This window comes from Macrobrachium nipponense, chromosome 2 (genome assembly GCF_015104395.2).
Source record: "Macrobrachium nipponense isolate FS-2020 chromosome 2, ASM1510439v2, whole genome shotgun sequence".
In the NCBI taxonomy this organism is placed as follows: domain Eukaryota; kingdom Metazoa; phylum Arthropoda; class Malacostraca; order Decapoda; family Palaemonidae; genus Macrobrachium; species Macrobrachium nipponense.
In genome coordinates this window covers 76,981,495-77,001,196 of record NC_087201.1, presented here as the reverse complement: position 1 = coordinate 77,001,196, position 19,702 = coordinate 76,981,495, and the positions used below count along the sequence as shown (strand labels likewise).

General features: G+C 40.7%; 1 protein-coding gene across 1 annotated transcript in view; it reads right to left on the bottom strand.

The window, feature by feature from the left end:
- The window catches only part of LOC135220676 (enhancer of mRNA-decapping protein 3-like), a 101,891-nt gene that overhangs the window by 63,394 nt on the left and 18,795 nt on the right, over positions 1 to 19,702 (bottom strand). The window contains exon 3 of the mRNA XM_064258055.1: positions 18,969 to 19,334. Within this exon, the coding sequence (XP_064114125.1) occupies positions 18,969 to 19,334 (366 nt within the window). The remainder of the gene's footprint in view (positions 1 to 18,968; positions 19,335 to 19,702) is intronic.

The window sequence follows — 19,702 nt, the reverse complement described above, 5'->3', positions numbered from 1 at the left end:
ACATTAACTGTTAAACTATTTGGAAAATGCCTAACCTTGAATTATAATGTCAGCATTAAATTTTGTTTTAAATAAAAATTTGAATCATGGTGCTCATTGTATGGCTACAGTAATATCAACACCACACATATTTCACAAGAAAAATTTATTTAATTCATGTATTCATTTAATCATTTCCATAACTACATAGAAAATATAACTCGACACATGAAAACATTGTTTTTACAACAAAAAGAAAAGGGTCTTTCATACAAAGCTATTACTCATGCACAGTATATGCCTAATATCAATGTGATTTTCCCAGGATCACCAGTCTTTTCTAAGTCAGACAGAAGGAACTCTCACCACACAACTGCCCTCTGGACTGTCTGGTATGTATCAACTAATAGCCACACTTGTGGTAACTATGCAAGGTAGTGAGATCCATGGTGTTGGGATTGCTACAAAATCTAAAGTTACTTTATCCTTTGCCCCATAGAAGTACGTATGCCTTTTGGAGGCACTACCCTTGAAATAAATGGCACTCTACATGTAGGCCTAATGGCTCTGTTGTGCAGAGCAAACAGCTGTTCCAAGATGATGGAGGAGGAGGAGGAGGATTTCACAGACCTTACGTGAGTCTTACTGACCTATCTGTAAAGGCAGCAAGAAAAATGAATAGCTGCAAGGAATTATATTTTAAATGGGAAATAAATCAGAACAAAAGTTTGTAAGAAATCCTTTAGATTAAAGAGCAGCTGACAGCACTGCTAGATCATGAAAATGAAAAATTCTTAATAAATTTGTATTTTTCATAGCTAACAAACCTGAGGTCTTAACAATAGGATAATTTTCTAGTGCTATCTGGAAACCAGTTAAAAAACAATCACATTATAAAGTAAAGAATTTGTGGCATCTGGAAACCCATGCATAATCAAGGTGGAAGCTGGTCACCAACCGGGCTCGTGACGGGTCAGTCTTTCTTCCAACCCTGGATATGAAAGGGGCAGCTAGAGGTGGGCAATTAACGTTAAGACCTCAGGTTTGTCATTTGTTAATACATGGAGCAAACCTTCTGTCTTAACAATTGGATAAACTTGCACTTGGAGGGAGGTACAAGTACCGTAAACCAACTGGGGGTTCAGCCTACCTGACCACCCTTCCTAGAAGATCGAGTTCTAAAGAAGGGGGTCTGAGCCCCTGAGAGAATAGATAAGCAAATATCTAAAAACTCAACCTGCTGGGATTAAATACAATGAGACATGCCCCAATTCATTGCATTCCTGGAAGGTAAAAAGAACTCTTGTCTGTTCAAGTAACAAACCATGTAGGCCACAGGGGTTGTTACCACTCCTCCCTCCCCTTGCCATAGAGATGAGTAAGTGCTACTGAAAAGCAGATTTGTTTATTGTATAGGAACAAACCAAATAACTGCAACCAGTATGGATGCCACACTCACCTGGATCAGACCAGTTCCAGCATATGACAAGTCTATTCTTCAACCTGCCCATGGGAAGAAAGGAAAAAAAAAAGAAAGGAAACCAGACAACTCAATCATTCTCTCTTCCACACAATCATCTTAGGTAGGATACAGACTATCCTACCAGGGGCACTGGATAAGCTATACAACTTGTTGGGCAGCCACAAGAGACACAAGGAAAATGTGACTAAGGACCTGTGGACAACGTCCTTCAGTTAAAAGGAAGTGAATATGGTCTGCCGAAGCCAGGAACCAGCATGCAAAACCTTACAAACAGACAAGTTCTTCTTAAATGTCAGAGAGGAACTCATTCCTCTGATGTCATGTGCTCTTGCCTGCACAGACTTTGGGACAGGTGAGGAGTATGCCTGTTTGATCACCTCGCCCTGCCAGAATTAAATGGTGCTCTTTGACACTTCCCTTTTGGACTGGCCTGTGCTAACAAAAAGTCTATAATATGAGTCCTTTTTAGATAGCAGTGCAGAGCTCCGATGGGACAAAGCAATGACTCCTGCAGATTGCTGTCCACAAACTCATTCATGGAGGGAATTGAAAACGAGGGAAATCTATCATCAAGCACAGAGGGATTTTTAGTCTTAGCTACAAATTCTATAACAAATTCAAAGGCCACAGGCTCCCAACCCCTGATGTGTTTAACGTTATAACTCAGGCTCTCCTACTCTCTTCGAGGAAGCCAAGGCCAACATGAAATCTGCCTTTAGAGTCAGATTCCTGTCTGACGATCAATGGAGTGGCTCAATTGGAGCTCCAGCGAGACTACTCAGGACCAGAGTAAGGTCACACATTGGAGTTTGAATTCTCTTGGTGAACAGGATTGTTTGAAACTCCTGAGCAACATCGAGATTTACCAGGATGAAGAGATGTCCATGCCCTTCAGGCACAGGACCAACCCCAAGGCAACCCTGTGGCCTCTGACAGCCGTGACAGAAAAATGTTTCTCGTTTCTGAGAGATTAGAAAATCCACTATCGGCTTAACAGAAGTTCTGAGTGGAGAGAGAACTCATTAATGACACCTATCACAGTAGACGGCCCACTTGCCCTGATAAACCACAGACGAAAACCTCCTGAGATAGCTAAACATCTGGCCCACTGCTTTGCGAGAAAAGCCTCTAGCTCACAGGAGATACTGGACAGTCTCCAGCCACGAAGCAATAGGGACCCTACCGACTGGTGGAACCTTTCAACAAGAGGCTGGCAAAGGAGGTTGTTCCATGGGGGGACTTTCTCTCGGAACCATTGATAGAAGAGATAGAAGGTCTGGGAGCCACTTTGCCTGTGGCCAAAGAAGTGCCACGAAGGTCATCCTGAGATTCCTGGAACTCATTACAGTCACCTCTCAATTAACGCAAGGGTTACGTTCCTGGAGAGCTTGCCTTAATTAAAATCATGTTATTTAAACATATTTTTTCCCAGAAGAAATAACAAAAATAAGGGGGGTTACATTCCTGGACTTGGGGAACTCTACTTTTTTTGCTAAGTACTACAACCAAATTGGATACCAGCAACATCCATTTGGCTTGTATTTCAAACATCATATGATAGTAAACAATTACCGTAGTTATGTTATAAATGACGTTATGTAGAATAGAACTGATATATTTTTATGTAATAACTTTATTTGCTATAGATAAAAAATCAGCAAGGCAATATGCTGTTAAATTTAAACCAAGTTCTAACTGAAGCCGAGAAAGCTGTTCAAATTGCTAATGACTATTATTGTGCATCAGCAACAAGGATAAAACTCCCTTAAAGTTAATACAACCGTAGATAAAATAGAGAGAAAATCATTGTAATCAAAACTACTGGGAATGTATTGCCATTTGGCCCAATAACATGCCAGGCATCTCCTCCCCCCCACAACTGTAAAACATATGGAAGGTGCAAATGAGTCCATAATATATAATGGTGGAAGTTCTCAAAAGGCTTTTAGTTTTCTGTCAGTTGGAATGGCAAATTGTCTCTCCTTTTTATTTGTTTTTTCTCGAAACCTCACCTCTCCATGCTATGTCTATCTCGTGAACTCCAAGTAAAGACTGTCCAAGCTCCGTTGTTCTCCTTAGGGGGTTTAGTACTCTCAGTGTCCTTCAAACTACAGGCACTACTCAAGGTTCATTGCAGTGTCCCTTTGGCCCTTAGCTGCAACCCCTTTCTCTAGCCCACCTTCCTACCTTGTAGGGGTGAAGCTGAAAGGGGCATTGCTGCTGCTTAGACTTAGATGGAGCAGTAGGCTGAGGAGCCCTAATGGATGTTAACTGCTTGGCAGACTTTCTTGGAGGAGACCGCCTACTCTGCCTTGGAGGAGGTGGTGGAGGGCGAGAGCGAGCCTCCGACTTGGAGACTGCCTGCTGAACCAGCCTATCCTTGGTATCAGCACACCATTGGTCTATCGCATCTTCTAATTGCATTCTCAGAAAGAGAAATTGCGATTCCAGGAGGTCCCCATTCCAAAGAGACGACAAGGACTCTTGAATCCACTGAACCTACCACCTTTGATAAGGCCGTGTCCCTCCTACTCAAGAGCAGGTTGGCCCACAAATTAGCACTGAGGTGGCCCAAGTAAGAGATGGCCTTATGCAAAGACTGCAGCTACCTGATAAAGCAGGGCAAGCTCCATCAGAGACACACGACGCTATCCTGGCCACAGCAGTAGAACACAATTCCAGCCACAACACGGTCTGGAAAGCAGAAGCAGTAGACTTTAGAGCAGAGGCTTCTTGAGAAGTCAACGAAGGGCTGTCAGCCCTTACCTGACCAAGGGTTAAGCCAGGCTTTAAGGGGGCAGGCCGGAACCCCTATACTATATGGTGGTATAGGGCGAAAAATGCAGTCATGAAAAAATTCATGGAGCTTCATATGGTAATTGAGAATACGTATACGAAATATTTCGTCAAAATTCCTCTTACTTTCGTAGTTACAGGGTAATTAGTAAACATAACTCAATAAGACTAAAACATTCATCCGTACAAGAAAATGCAATATTCCTTCTGTTATCGTAAATTTTGATAATCATTGGCAAAGAAATTGTGAGAAATGGCATCTGTAGAGATTCCGTGGCTCGCAGAAGCATCTGAAGCGAGTATCTGGTTCAATCATGAATCAGTTGGACCATAGACGTCAAGTAGATTACACGTTCGAGTTTCACCTCGTGACATTCGCTTGCTTTTACGTATGTTTATGTATGTTTCGGCAAGAAGTTCATCATGCCAATGAGGAAAAGACAAGGAAAACATCTCGCTAACATACAGACGAAGAAAAATCGCTCAAGTATTATTACAGAATATCATAATATACTCGTAGTTAGTGAAGAGAGAGGGGAGGGTTGTCTAGTAACGCCCCATTCTTGCCTGACAGCACACGTCACACTGTGCCCAAGGCTACGATCTTTGAGCAAAGAGATCTTATTTATGATAAATAACATAGTTTTGGTTTTTTAATACCCAAAATGGAATATGAAATTCATAATAATCACGATTTATTAAATTGTCTTTGTAAAAAGAGAGTACACCTTTGAGTTTCACCTTTGACATTCTCTTGCATTTACGTTTGTTTATCTTTGTTTCGGCAAGAATGTCATCATGCCAAAGAGGAAAATACAAGGAAAACATCTCGCTAACATACAGAAGTAAATTCGCTGTAATAAGCCAAGTTAGTGAAGGGGAGAGAGGGGGTAATGTAGGAAGGAGTGCCTCAAGCAGTGCCCCAGGCTACGATATATGAGCAAAGGGATCATCATTTATGATTAAATTATGATAAATAAAATAGTTTTGGTTTATTAATACACAAAAAAAAAATATACATTCATAATAATCATTATTTATTAACATTCTCTTTATAGAAATACGAAGGAAAACTTTGAACGCCCGTATCTCAAAACTATACTTATTGACCTTCAAAATCTATCTCCTCACTTAGTTTTGAAGCTATAACATTGGAATTTGGTATATAACTCAGAAAGACATTATAGAACAATCAAATAGAGCCCTTTTTCCAATTTTTGTTTCGTCTTTTTTTTATAAATTTTTTTCTTGTGATTTATAGGGTTTATTTTTTTACCATATTGAAAAATTCATATCTAGCAGAAAAATGACTTTTAGAAAAAAAAAACTCCATTTCATTGGAGGTCGACATCAGGTCTATATATGGTAGTAATCCCAGGTCTTAATATTAAATATCAAGGGAGGAGATAGAATTTGAAAAATGGTTATTTTCGGGATAAATTGCCCTGGCGTCACAAAACCGAAGGTCAGAGGCGAAAATCATATGCGGTTTGGAGATGTCCCAAGTCACCTTATTAAGTGGTATGAATGTCGAAGTCCTGTCGTTAAAAAATGGCATTAGCCGGCCGGCCCCCTTAACCCTCTTACGCCGAAGCGGTAAAAAAAAAATTGTCTCCCGTGTGCCGGAGGTGTTTCAGAGTGAGCGCGGAAGCGGAAAAAATATTTTTTTTCAAAAAATCACAGCGCGCTTAGTTTTCAAGATTAAGAGTTCATTTTCGGCTCCTTTTTTGTCATTGGCTGAAGTTTAGTATGCAACCATTAGAAATGAAAAAAATTATCATTATCATATATAAATAATGCGATATATGATAGCGCAAAAACGAAATTTCATATATAATTGTATTCAAATCGCGCTGTGCGCAAAACGGTTAAAGTTAACAAGTTACTTTTTTTTCGTTGTAATGTACACTAAATTGCAATCATTTTGGTATATAACACATTGTAAAACGATAAAAGCAACAGAAAATATTATCACAAAATAATGCATGAATTCGTAACACGCTGACGTAAACAAATATTTCTTTCACAAACTCACCATAAATCTAAATATTGTCCTAGAGACTTCCAATTTCTTTCAAAATGAAGACAAATCATTGACTATTACTATACTGTAAGAGTATTAGCTTACAATTGCAGTTTTCGACCATATCTGACGAGTTAAAGTTGACCGAATGTCGAATTTTTTTATTTATATATTTTTTATATGCAATTATTTTGGAAATAAGAAAAGCTACAACCTTCAAATATTTTTAGTTTTATTCTACATTAAATTGCGCACATTTTCATATATAAAACTCTATGAAATGCCTAATATGAAATGGAGCAAATATTCCGAAAATGGGACGTACGCATTTCGGAGATTTGTGGCGGAGAATCCGCGTGCGGAGGGAAGGAAAGATTTTTTTTAAAATTCACCATAAATCTAAATATTTTGCTAGAGACTTCAAATTTGTTTCAAGATGAAGATAAATGACTGAATATTACTAGACTGTAAGAGTTTTAGCTTACAATTGCGTTTTTTGACCATTTCGGTAGAGTCAAAATTGACCGAACGTGGTTTTTTTTCTATTTATCGTGATTTATATGCAAATATTTCAAAAATGAGAAAAGCTACAACCTTCAATTATTTTTTGTTGTATTCTACATAAAATTGCACACATTTTCATATATAAAACTTTATGTAACGGCTAATTTAAAATGGTGCAAACATTACCACAATCGCACGTATGATTTTTTCGGAAGAGTTACCGCGCGGACGTAAAGAAAATGTTATTTTTTTCATAAATTCACCATAAATCGAAATATTGTGCTAGAGACTTCCAATTTGTTGCAAAATGAAGGTAAATGCTTGAATATTACTAGAATATAAGCATTTTAGCTTACAATTGCGTTTTTTGACCATTTCGGTAGAGTCAAAGTTGACCGAAGGTTGAAATTTTGGCAATTATCGTTATTTATATGAAAATATCTCAAAACTGATAAAAGCTACAACCATGGGTTGTTTTTAGTTGTATTGTGCATGAAATTGCACATCATTTTCCATATATAAAAACTTTATATAACGGCTAATTTTAAAATGGTGCAAACATTACCTCAATCGCATGTATGATTTTTTTCGGAAGTTACCGCGCGGACTTAAGGAAAAAGTTTTTTCATAAATTCACCATAAATCAAAATATTGTGCTAGAGACTTCCAATTAGTTGCAATATTAAGGTAAATGATTGAATATTACTAAAATATAAGAGTTTTAGCTTACAATTGCATTTTTTGACCATTTCGGTAGAGTCAAAGTTGACCGAAGGTTGAAATTTTGGCAATTATCGTTATTTATATAAAAATATCTCAAAACTGATAAAAGCTACAATCACGAGTATTTTATTGTTGTATTCTACATAAAAATATGCACATTTTCATATATAATACTTCATGTAACGGCTAATTTACAATGGTACAAAAATTGTCAAAGTGACGAAATAATTTCCGAGATGTCACAAATACTTTTTAGTGCGGCAAGAAAGAAATTCACGGTTGCGCGCCTGCGTAACGATTGCAAACAAAACAACACCTTGATCCGTGAACTCCCAGCATCCCCCAAGGCGCGTGATTCAAAAGTTTTAGGCTGGTAGGCCTATAAGTATTTTTCCGCGAATTTTAAAAAAAACTTTTGTAAGTCGACGTAAAATACGTCCAGTCGGCACACGGGAGACAAAAAATGTCAACGTAAAATACAACCAGTCGGCGTAAGAGGGTTAAACAGATCACACTCAAATTAAGGTGTCAAAGCATCAGTTGAACTACGTTAGTCAAATAGTACTTTCTATGCCATAGGAGAGGGGGAGAAGCTTAGGTGACCTACTATAGTGCACGGAGCCATCCCGACCCAAGACCAAAGCATCAACATGCTGCAAAATTGTTAGCGAATGCCCAAAACAAGGAAGATCATACAAAGCTCTAGCATCCTGCCTAAACCGAGCAAGGCCTCTATGCTTATGAAGGTCATAGAAAACTGAGTCTGCATCCTTGCCTCAAGATTATTGAACTCCTGAATGAGAATAATAAACTCTGAAAAAGAAGACAGAAACTCTGGCTCTGGTAACGAAGAACAACGATGAGAAGTAGACAGCCGAGAAGGATCCTCATCCTCCCCTAAGTCCTCTGGAGAACCTTCCCTTGGAAGCTGAACGTCACACCTTCCACCAGCAGGACTAAGTCCTCAAATGATGAAAGATCCCGTAAAACAGGGCTCAGGTATATGGTCGAGCGACCAATCATACACGATCACGCGACGAACCACGTACACGGCCGTGTGACAAAGTACGTACATGGTTGTGAGATGAAGAAAGACACACAAGAGATTGTCCTGTAGAACCCCCAACTCTGGAGGGTGAACAATGCAAGTGGGAACTCCTTGGTGAACAAGAGACAGAAAGCCCAGGCTTTTTGGATACAGGGGAAAGCTAGCCTTTCCATCATGCAGAAGTGAAAAAGTCCTACTAGGCTGAGACTCATCCACGGCCCCGAACAGCCTCACATCCATGACCAGCAATAGCCTCATAGCTGTCACTACAAACACATTCATTGGGAGGCAGACAGGAGGGGAAGCAAATGTCTGGGAGAGGAAACTCCTAGAAAGTGCAAGATCACCACCAACTTGAGTATTAGGCACCTTCAATCTCTTAATCAGAACCTTATCATCCTTCCGGCAAACTCAAACAGGCTGAGGAGACAAAGAATCAGCTTGAAGACTGAGGAGAGTGAAGGCCATCACGAACTGGAACACGTCCATGTACATGCAGGGGAGGAGGCAAGTCTGTGCTGGGAAGACAGCAAAATACCCCTTACCCTCAGAAGACAAAGCAACAAAGCCCAGAATCCTTCAACATCTGACTCAAGAACAAGGGGGAGGAGGAGGAGAAGGCAATGAAGACGGGTAAGGAGCTCACTGTCTACAACACTTCATGCTAGATAGTACAGGAAACCTCTCGCAAAAAAACACGAGTCCAGCCTATCAACCATCGCTTGAAGGAACGTCTCCAATGGTTCTGCAGCTGACTGTGACTGTCATAGACAAAGCTGGATATGTCACAGCAACAGGCGGTGGGAGGATGCTTTGAATGACGTCACAGTATTCAGAATGGCAGCTCGAGTCAATGGCCTCAATGCCGGTGAGATAAGCTGCGACATGAGAGCAAAGTAGGGGAGATCTGGAAGAAGGGGGGGCGCTGCTAGGGGGAACCAAAGGAGGAAGGCGAGCAGACATGAAATGCGACGATAGGTCCATCCAAGGAGGGGGAACCCCGTAGGCATAGGGAGAGCCAAACAGCAACCATCTTGTGCAATCCTGTATCTGAAACAAAGGAAGATGGAGTCACCACCTCTCTCCCGGGAGGGAGATTAGTACCTCTCACGAGAGAGTGGGGAATATTATACACAAAAATATCCTGTGCAAGTCCCGATACTTTCGAAGACAAATCAGTGGAAGAAAAGGATGGGATGCCAAATTGTCCACTCGGGGAGGAAAGAAAACTTCCCAAGAAGGACAATTATCTAGATATCCTACAGTGTTCCCTCTTCTTTTAGAAAGCCTTCCACTACAACACAGACCAAAAATTACCTTCCGGGCAAGGGTTAGTGATAGTACAAAAATTTGAACTGCACCTATTGCCAATTGTATGGGGTTCAGTGATGGAAGACAGCAAAAACCTCGAACATGGTAATCCTGGAATGACCGGACACGAAAGTTGATGAAGCCTAGAACTTATGGCGGAATCCATAAAAGACAAGCAGACACACAAGCACACACACACTGAAATTAAAGCACAAATAAATTACAGGCTAACAAAGAAACTGGCTTGGGAAGGAGAGTGCAAAAGCAAGCAACCATTCGCAAAGGCAGTCAAAGAAAGACCGGCATGTCACAAGGCTTCCGGCCCGGTCAGTAACCAGCTTCCACCTTGTATAAGCATGAATTGCCAGATGCCATAGATTCCTTGCTTTACAATATTTGATTGTTTTCTAACTAACTGGTTTCCAGCTGGAGCTAGATTATCCTATTGTTAAGATTGAAGGTTTGTTCCGTGTATGAACAGAGAGAGGTTACTAATTTAATACATGCATGAGGGTTTAGTGGGCAAATGTATCTTAAAACTATCTTCTGTTGGACAGAGAAAAAAAAAACTATTTATCCTGGGAAAATTACATACAATAAGTACTGTACACTATACATTAATATGACATTTTTATGATATAATAAGATTTTATGTATACTCACCAAGTAATTACACATCTATAGTTTCTAAAACCACCAGCAGCTAGAATTTTTGAAATTCGCAGCAGTGCTAGTTTGTTTTGGTCAGGTGATAACCCCCGCCCACTATCGGGGGAGTGAAGAACCAACACCATACGAAAATCAGTTGTTTATGCCCTAGTATCCATGTGAGGGGAGGAGGGTGGGCTTTGATCATGTAACTACTTGGTAAGTATACATAAAATCTTATTTTATCATAAAAATATCATTTTTATGTATGCTGCTTACCAAGTAGTTACATAGCTGAATCCCACATTGTAGGAGGTGGGATCCATGGATATGCACATCTTTTAAAATTTAATCAATATAAAATATATAGTACTTAGTGCTAGCATCCATGCAAATGCTTGTTGGTTCCTTACCTGTTAAGAGAGCTGAACAGTTGATTACTGCCTCTGGAAGTCGCTCGTCTTGACTCATAGGGACGTGGCGGTATAGCCATGGCTCGTCCTCTAAAAAGTGGGACCCATGCAACTATGGAATGTCCATGGCTAGCATGGTCAACCAAAGGATACCTCTGCCCAGGGCGCAGTATCAAATAACATCATGTTACCAGAGCAAAAACATATCACCTTCACCATAACATACCCAACAATACACTTAACTGAAGGGTACTCTTAGTACATCCATAGTACCTCCAAGCTCCCCTAAAAACTCAATAACCTTATTCAAGGTGAAGAGATAGGCTAGGAAGGTATGACTTCCTACACACCCTTACCCAATGCTGTGCCAGCCACTAAATATGGACCCAGGGTACACATACTGCAATTTTCATAGACTGTTTCAATATCACACAAGTAAAGCGAGGCAAACACTTATTTGCATTTCCAATACGTTGCTTGTTTAATCGAGTCGAAAGGGAGGTTGTGTTTAAACGAGAGGGTGGTTGCCACTGCTCTCACCTCATGAGCTTTCACTTTAAGTTTATTAAGATTAGTTTCTATCACTTGTGAATGAGCATCTATAATTACACTACATAAGAAGAACGCCAGGGCGTTTTTAGACATCGGGTGTGCAGGATTCCTTACCAAACACCATAAATGATTGGACAGGCCCCTAATTTTCTCTGTCCTTTGTAAATAACATTTCAGAGCTCTGACCGGGCAGAGTAACCTCTCTTCTTCTTCCGGTTCTACCAAGTCCGTGAGGTTTTTGATACTGAATAAACGAGGACACAGTTTGGACGGAATCTCTTTTTTTGCTAAAAAAAACCCCCAAGGTTAATGCGCAAACCGCATTACCCTGTGCAAATCCTATTCTCTTGTCCATGGCATTTATTTCACTCATCCTTTTAGCTGTAGACAGGGCTACTAGCAATAGGGTCTTTCTCGTCAAATCTCTCAACGATGCTCTTTGCAACGGCTCACACGGAGTTTCCGACAGCCACTTAAGTACTACATCTAGGTTCCAAGATAATATCTTCGAACCTTTGGGTTTTTCTGTATCGAAGGATTTAATGAGATCTGCAAGATCTCTATTCATCGATACTTCCAATCCTCTGTGCTTGAAAACTGACCCCAACATTTCCTTATAACCTTTGATAGTCGCAGTAGACAGATTCCTATCTGTTTTCAAATATAATAGAAAATCTGCTGTTTCTGTTATAGTTGTTTTAGAAGATGAAACATTATGTTCTTTACACCAAGCTCTTACATGAGGATTCCCTTCTGCACTGAGTGATAGTTCTCGCTGCTTGTCTTGAAAACCCCTTCGCCGTTTGGGACAGAGTGGATAGTCCTTGATGGAACCTTCTGAAGTGGGGTTGTCTGAGTAGATCTGATCTCTGAGGAAGTAACCTTGGCCAATCCACCAGTAGGTCTAAAAGATCTGGGAACCATTCCTGCGCTAGCCAGAATGGAGCAATGAGAGTCATCGAAACAGTTGTGATGTGTTCCAAATTTGTTGACGACTTCTCTCACCATCTTGAATGGAGGAAAAGTGTATACAAGTCCTTGTTCAACCAGTCCAAAACCATCGCATCTGTCACCCATGCTTTCAGGTCCGGGCTGGTGAACAGTAAAGGGGGAGACGATGGTTTCTTGCTGTGGCAAACAGATCTATCATAGGTTTCCCCAAGAGTTTCCATAATTCGAGGCATACCACTGGGTTCATCATCCATTCCGTGTGAAGTACTTGCCTCCTGAGACTTAGTTCGTCCACGAGTACGTTGAATTTTCCCTGAACGAACCTTGTTATTAATGTGGTATGATTCCAATTCGCCCATAAGGGCATGCTCCTTGCCGTCTCGCAAAGAGAAAAAGTGTGTGTCCCTCCTTGTTTCCTTATGTACGAGAGCACTGTCGTACTGTCTGAATGTATCGCCACTACTTTGTTGCGAACTTCATCCGCAAACTTCAACAATCCCCAGTGGATGGCGGTCAGTTCCTTCCAATTTATATGCCACTGTTTTTGTTGTGCATTCCAAATGCCTGATACTTCTTTTTCCCCACAGAATCGCTCCCAACCTTGATCTGATGCGTCTGAAAAGAACACTAGATTGGGGCTCAGGGGGGAGGAGGGATCTCCCTTCTGCAAGTCTGTCTCTTTAACTTCCACCATTGCAGGTCCACCTTTATTTCTTGTGTGATACAGAACATTAAACTTCTTTCTGTTCCAGTTCGCCCTGAGGAAGAACTGTAGGTTCCTCATATGCAGTCTCCCTAGTGTCACGAACTATTCTATTGGGGATAGTGTGCCCAAAAGACTCATCCCTTCCTTTGCAGAGCATTCCTGGAGAACTAGAAATTTCTCTACCTTCTGTAGGCATGACTCGATTCTTTGTGGGGATGGAAAAGCCCAAAAACTCACTGAGTTGATCCTCATCCCCAATAGACTAGTTCCGGACTGGGGAGTAACTGTGACTTTCGTCCGTTTATTAAGAATCCTAATTCCCGAGCTAAAGTCAGGGTTTTCTGAAGGTCCTTCGTGCACCTCTCCTTTGCTTGTGACCAGAGAAGCCAATCGTCCAAGTAAAGGGATATCCTTATCCCGACTAGATGTAACCATTTCGCAATGGGAGCTAGCACTTGGGTGAACACTTGTGGTGTGATCGAAAGCCCGAAACACCGTGCTCTGAACTGGTATATTTTGTTCCTGAAGACAAAACGCAGAAACCTCTGAGTTTTGGTGTATTGGAATGTGAAAATATGCGTCCTCCATATCGATGGAGATCATCCAATCCCCTTGATGTATTGATGAAAGAACAGACTGATTCTTCTCCATCTTGAACTTTGTCTTCTGCACATATTGGTTCAGAGTGCTTAAGTCCAATACGTGTCTCCACCCCCCCGATTACTTGGGGACAATGAACAGACTATTGTAAAAACCTGGGGTTAGTGGCTCTTCTACAACTCTATTGCTTTCTTTTGCAAGAGGGACGAAACCTCTTCCGAAAGGGCGATGAATTTCTTTGAATTTTCTGTGTAAGCTATCAAAGCTATTGGAGAGCCCGATAACTGTGGCTTTCTCTTGAACAGAATATTGTATACAGGTATTCTCCTACTTACGATGGGGTTAGCTCCCAAAAAACCCATCATAAGTTGAGAAAATCTTATCTCGAATATAGCCTAGCCTACACTAAGTTAATCGGTACCATATAGGCTATATACATATATGGAATATTAGCCTACACTACACAGTATACCTATACATATATGGTACAGTAATTATTAATATCAGCTAATTCGGGTGGTTCAATGCAGAATGACTTATGATAATTAACTATAAAAGGAAATTAAATAATAAGAATAAGACTAGTGCAAAGAGTACTCACCAAGATTCGGTCCGTTGTCGGCATACATGATCGGTGTCAGGCTGTTCATGGCTACGTATAACTAAAGATCGGAAGAGGAGGAGGATGATAAAGCAGCAGGATCATCAATTCGCTCCTCTTCAGATAGAATTTCTCCTTCTGTTAGTTCAGGCGTTTCGAGGAAACAACTGTTTCGAGACGTACAAGATCGAATCTCAAGTGAGGGTATAGGCGGGGGGAAGCTGAAGGGACTGGAGTCTTTATCTTGAAGAAATAATCCATTGTAGGTTGCACAGTGCGTTTTTTCGCTATTCATAAATTAATCAGTAACATGCAACATTGTCTTGATGAGCTCTCTGAACTTTGGCAAACCGTTCCTCGTCCCCATCCATTTCACTTAAAAGTTTCAGTCCTTGATCAAATAAAGCAAATGCCTCTGCCAGTTTTTTAGTTGTAAACATTCGCTACGGCTCTTCTTTCATTTCTTCTTCCTCTTCTGCTTTTTTTTCTCTTCTGCAAGTGCAATTAAATCCTCTGCCGTTAGCTCTACATCTTCCTCATCAATTTCTAAATCTAAACTTTTCCCAAGTATCAAGATCTTTTTATTGATTTCCACTACTTCTTCATTCTGATCGAAACCTTTAAACAAGTTCACATACACTTTTAGCAGATTTTTCCAGACACCATTCATACACTCTTTCTTTACCTCCTTCCACGCCCTTCCAATGTTCATAATGGAGTTAAGAGCACTAAATTCTTCCCAGAAAGTTCTGAGATCTTTCTCCTCATTATCCGTAGCCTAAACAGCCTGCGCAAACGTGTTCCGAAGATAATACGCCTTGAACGTAGCCACAGCACCCTGATCCATGGGTTGTATGAGAGTTGTCTTTGGTGTCAGAAACAAAACTTTTACATTCTTGTTAATATCTCCGATGTGCTGAGGGTGGCCAGGAGCATTGTCGAGAATCAGAAGAATTTTGAAGGGATGTTATTTTTCCTACAATAATCTTTCACTTCCGGAATGAAGCAGTGAATGAACCAGTCTTCGAACAGCATTGCAGTCATCCACGCTTTTTTATTATGACAGTAATGCACAGGAAGTGTATGCATGTCCGTGTTTTTTAATGCCCTCGGATTTTCTGAGTGATAAATCATAAAGGGCTTTTGTTTATACCCAGCCACATTTCCCCCAAGCAGAAGAGTCAATCGATCCTTGTATGCCTTAAACCCAGGCATCGCTGTTGCTTCTTTGTGGATGTAAGACCATTGTGGCATACGCTTCCAATAAAGCCCAGTTTCTTCAACATTAAAGATTTCCTCTGGCAAGTACCCTTCATTGACGACGATCTTGTGTAAAGCATCCTTAAACTTAGCTGCTCCGTCGGCATCTGCGCTTGCTGCTTCACCGCTAATTTTCACACTGAAAATTATGGCGGTTCTTGAAACGACGAAACCATCCAGCACTTGCTGTAAAACTTTTGTAGTGGTTATCATCATACTACTACTTCAGTTCTTCAAAAAGCATGCATGCCTTTGTCTGAATGGTCAAGAGGGTGAGTGGCATACCCTTTTGTATTTGGTGCTCCATCCACGTGACCAGTAACTGCTCCATTTCTTCCAAAGGCTCTATCCTCCTCTTTGATATAACCCTTGAATGAACAGAAGCAGATGTCTTTACAGCATCCATTATACATTTCTTGTCCTTTTAAGATGGTGGATACCGTCGATTGCGATAAACATTTGTCACGCGCGATAACCATGACTGCCTTTCCACCTTCGCGCTGGTTTATTATCTTCAATTTCTGCTCCAAAGTGATGGATTGCCTCTTCTTTTTTGCACTACCAGCAACAGGCATAGTTTTTTGTTTTAGTTTACTTAAAAAACTCACAAAAAGCACAAACAAACACTGACCTAATCTTATTTGGTTCAGCGCGAGAGCAAGTGAGGTTGGACTCGTTAGCTGCCGCCGTAACTACACCAGCCTCCCGCTCTCGGGCCAACATATTGTACAGCGCAGTATGCTGCTGCCTGCGCTCGTTGTGCGCGAAATTTAAAAATACGTATTTTCAACTTTTTTTTTTCTTTTCTGTATTAATTGCTAACCCCATCGTAACATCGGATTATTGTAAGACGAATTATCATATCTCGAACACTACCTGTACTTCTCTTAAAACCTTTACGATCTAAGGTTCCGCCCCTCTTGCTTCCCATTCTTTCCAAAATTGATGGAGTCTCGCTCCTACTGGTGCATGAAGGACCGATACATTACTTCTTGATCAATGGGTTGGTTGTGGATTTTTTAATAGATCTAAGGGTGAAACATGCATTACCCCTTGATCTTGGGAAATATCTACCGAATCCCTGGCCCGAAAGGGTTGTCGTCAGCTAGCTGGCGAGGGACGTACACTAGGAATATTTTCTTTAGTACGTTTAGTGGATTGCGAGAGAAGATCCTGTGTTGCTTTCTTCTGCAATTCGGAGGCAACTAGCACTACTGTCTCGTCTGGAAACAGGTGCTTCTTATCCAAAGGCAAATACAGTAAGGTAGACTTTTGAGTATGAGATACTCCCTTAGATGTAAAAGAACACCACAGCTCTCTCTTCTTTAGGATACCTAACATGAAAAGAGAGGCTAGTTCAGCGGATCTGTCTCTAATCCCCTTATCTAAACAGGAGATCACTCCCAAAATGTCTGCAAAGGCTTCCTCATTCAACATGGAATAACTCTGAGTTTACATCCCAAGGCTCCTACTGTCCAGTCCAGGAAACTAATAACTTCAAACCGTAACATAAATGTCTCGTCGTTGAAAGACAAGGAGGCAAGCTAAAGTTAACTTTGCCTTGACTCCTCTTATCCTCAAGACAAAGGTTAATTTCCTTTAACGCTTTTTGAGCCGAAAAGGACAGTACATACCAGTTTTGGTAATTTCCTGGAGTCTTCCTGGTTGTCTCTCATGTAAGAAGACACTGGCGACGTGGGAATCACTGGCGAGAACGAATCCAAAACATTTGCAACGAGTGAGAGGATGCGATCCTCTCACTAAGACGTCCCTCTCCTGCTGTATCCTGAGAGAATCTCTCTGGAGAGTCCCAAAAACTACACAAAGGGTGTTCTTTTTGGAAAGGGCTAGCCTTTTTACAGGGGACTGGAGAGGGAGACAACTTACGAGCCCTCCTTTTCAATGGACGGGACTCGTCATGGAATTGCCACTGGCACCTGGGAGAGGACTTGCCGGAGCTGGAAGCACTAGACGAAAGCGGTACTCCTTTAGAGACGCCTTTCCAATGGCGCTCTGTTGTGATCTGGGATTTGTCCACAGAATCGCCTGAGGGGGCGACTGCTCGTGGGCAGACCCCACTGACCTCCCTTGGGCTACCAGTATGCCTCCTCCCAGGTTCTGGGGAGTTTGACAGGGACCTTTGCCTAGGAGAATCAGTGGGCCGAACAGCCACCTCCTCCACAACACTTGCACTTGCACTCACTTCACCACTTACCTTGTCCATTAGGGTTTTCACAGACGCTCCTAATTTCTCCATTACTTGGAGCATGATAAAAAATTTCTGATCTACTCTTGCCTCTAACTAAATTGGCCACAGCATCGGGTATGGGTGTGAGAGAGCCAAGAATAGGACTGGGAATGACAGGTGGTTAGGAAGGTTCAGAAAGAGACAAATTATCATTAAACAACTCCTGACTAACTAAGCTTTTAGCTCTAGCTCTAGAAGCTGCTTTTCTCTTTTTAATCTCTAACTTGTTTGTGTAGCTAGTCAAGATCTTCCAAGTTCTTTGATCCCAATTAATACATTCTGCACATGTTTGATCTGGCGTACAAGTCTGTCCCTTACAACCTGTGCAAACTGAATGTGGATCATTAAAAGCTTTAGCGACCCTAGTATTGCAGCCTTTACTACAATACCTAATCCCAGATGTACTAGTGTCTGACATTATGTAGACCAATTCGAAACTAGTTAATTTCAGTGCAAAAATATTTAAAACTATTTGAATTCCTAAATAGCTAATCACTGAAAACAAAAGCTACCAATATTTTAAGAGTACTTCACCAAGTAACTCCAACAATGAGCGACGGTAAAGAATTCCAAAAATTCCGCTGACTACTAAAACTGTGTTAACAGTACCAGCTGGCAGAAACAACTGATTTTCGTACGGTGTTGGCTCCTTACTCCCCCGACAGTGGGCAGGGGGTATCACCTGACCAAAACAAACTAGCGCTACTGCGAATTTCAAAAATTCTAGCTGCCGACAGTTTTAGAAACTAGCTATGTAACTACTTGGTAAGTTGCATACATAAAATTAGAGGTTTTAATGAAACAATTGTTATTGTACAATTACTTAAACCTTGTACATACCAGAAGATTGTGTCCTTTCTCACACTGGTAATTGTTTTCATTTATAGCATCAGACCATACCAAGGATCCCTTTTACTATTACCTAATTTTTTACTAGCATTCAGAAAGCAGTTAGTACCTTAAGGAAGTGAGTAATGTTCCTGGTATAGGTAAGTATGATGCAATTCCCAAATAATTCTTATGTTGCCATCATAAGAACAATTTCTAATAACATGACTCGCAATACAAGTAACTAAAAAAGTATTCAAACTTCTAAAATATAAATAGTATGTTCATTCTTACTTGTAAAATGATGTATGTGAACTATACGAGTACACATCTCCAATACAAGAATTTGGTTTAGGGGTTGAAGGCTGAACTTCATGGGCTAGGTCAGCATCATCTTTCTGCTTAACTGTCCTAAATTTATGATTATCCAGATGATACTGACATTTTGTTTCTGATATAGGCCTAATTTTGTAAGTGTCCTGATGAGACAAACTTTCTTGGTGTGGTTGGGATGGATGCGCTGACTGCCATTTCATATGTTCTGTCTTGATACTCTCCAGCTGTAGACAGTCTTTAATGGGACTTGATTTCTTACTAGTTGTACAAGTATCTTTGATGTCCTGGCTGGCTAAGATCTTCAAGTCTTTTATGTCACCAGCACTGAAAGTACAAGACATTAATATTTCAACTAAACAAAGGCATGACTTATTGAAAACTCTCCAAACTATATGCTAAAAAATATAGCAAATCTTAATAAAAGTAATTTGTATTTTCCTAAAATACATACCTAAAGCTCTTTACATAGGATTTCATTTGTAAACATGAGCTGGAATGACCATGCACTTATTGACAGGGTAGTCAACTACCAACAGGCAGGGCTTGTCAGTCTGCACTCCTCTTTGTCTTCCTGCCCAGATACCAGAGTGAGGGGTGGCTGAGGTGGGCCATAAATTAAAAAAAAAATTAGGTTTGTATGTTATGAAAAATACAAATTACTTTAAAAATTTGTTGAGCGTTCGTACATAAAT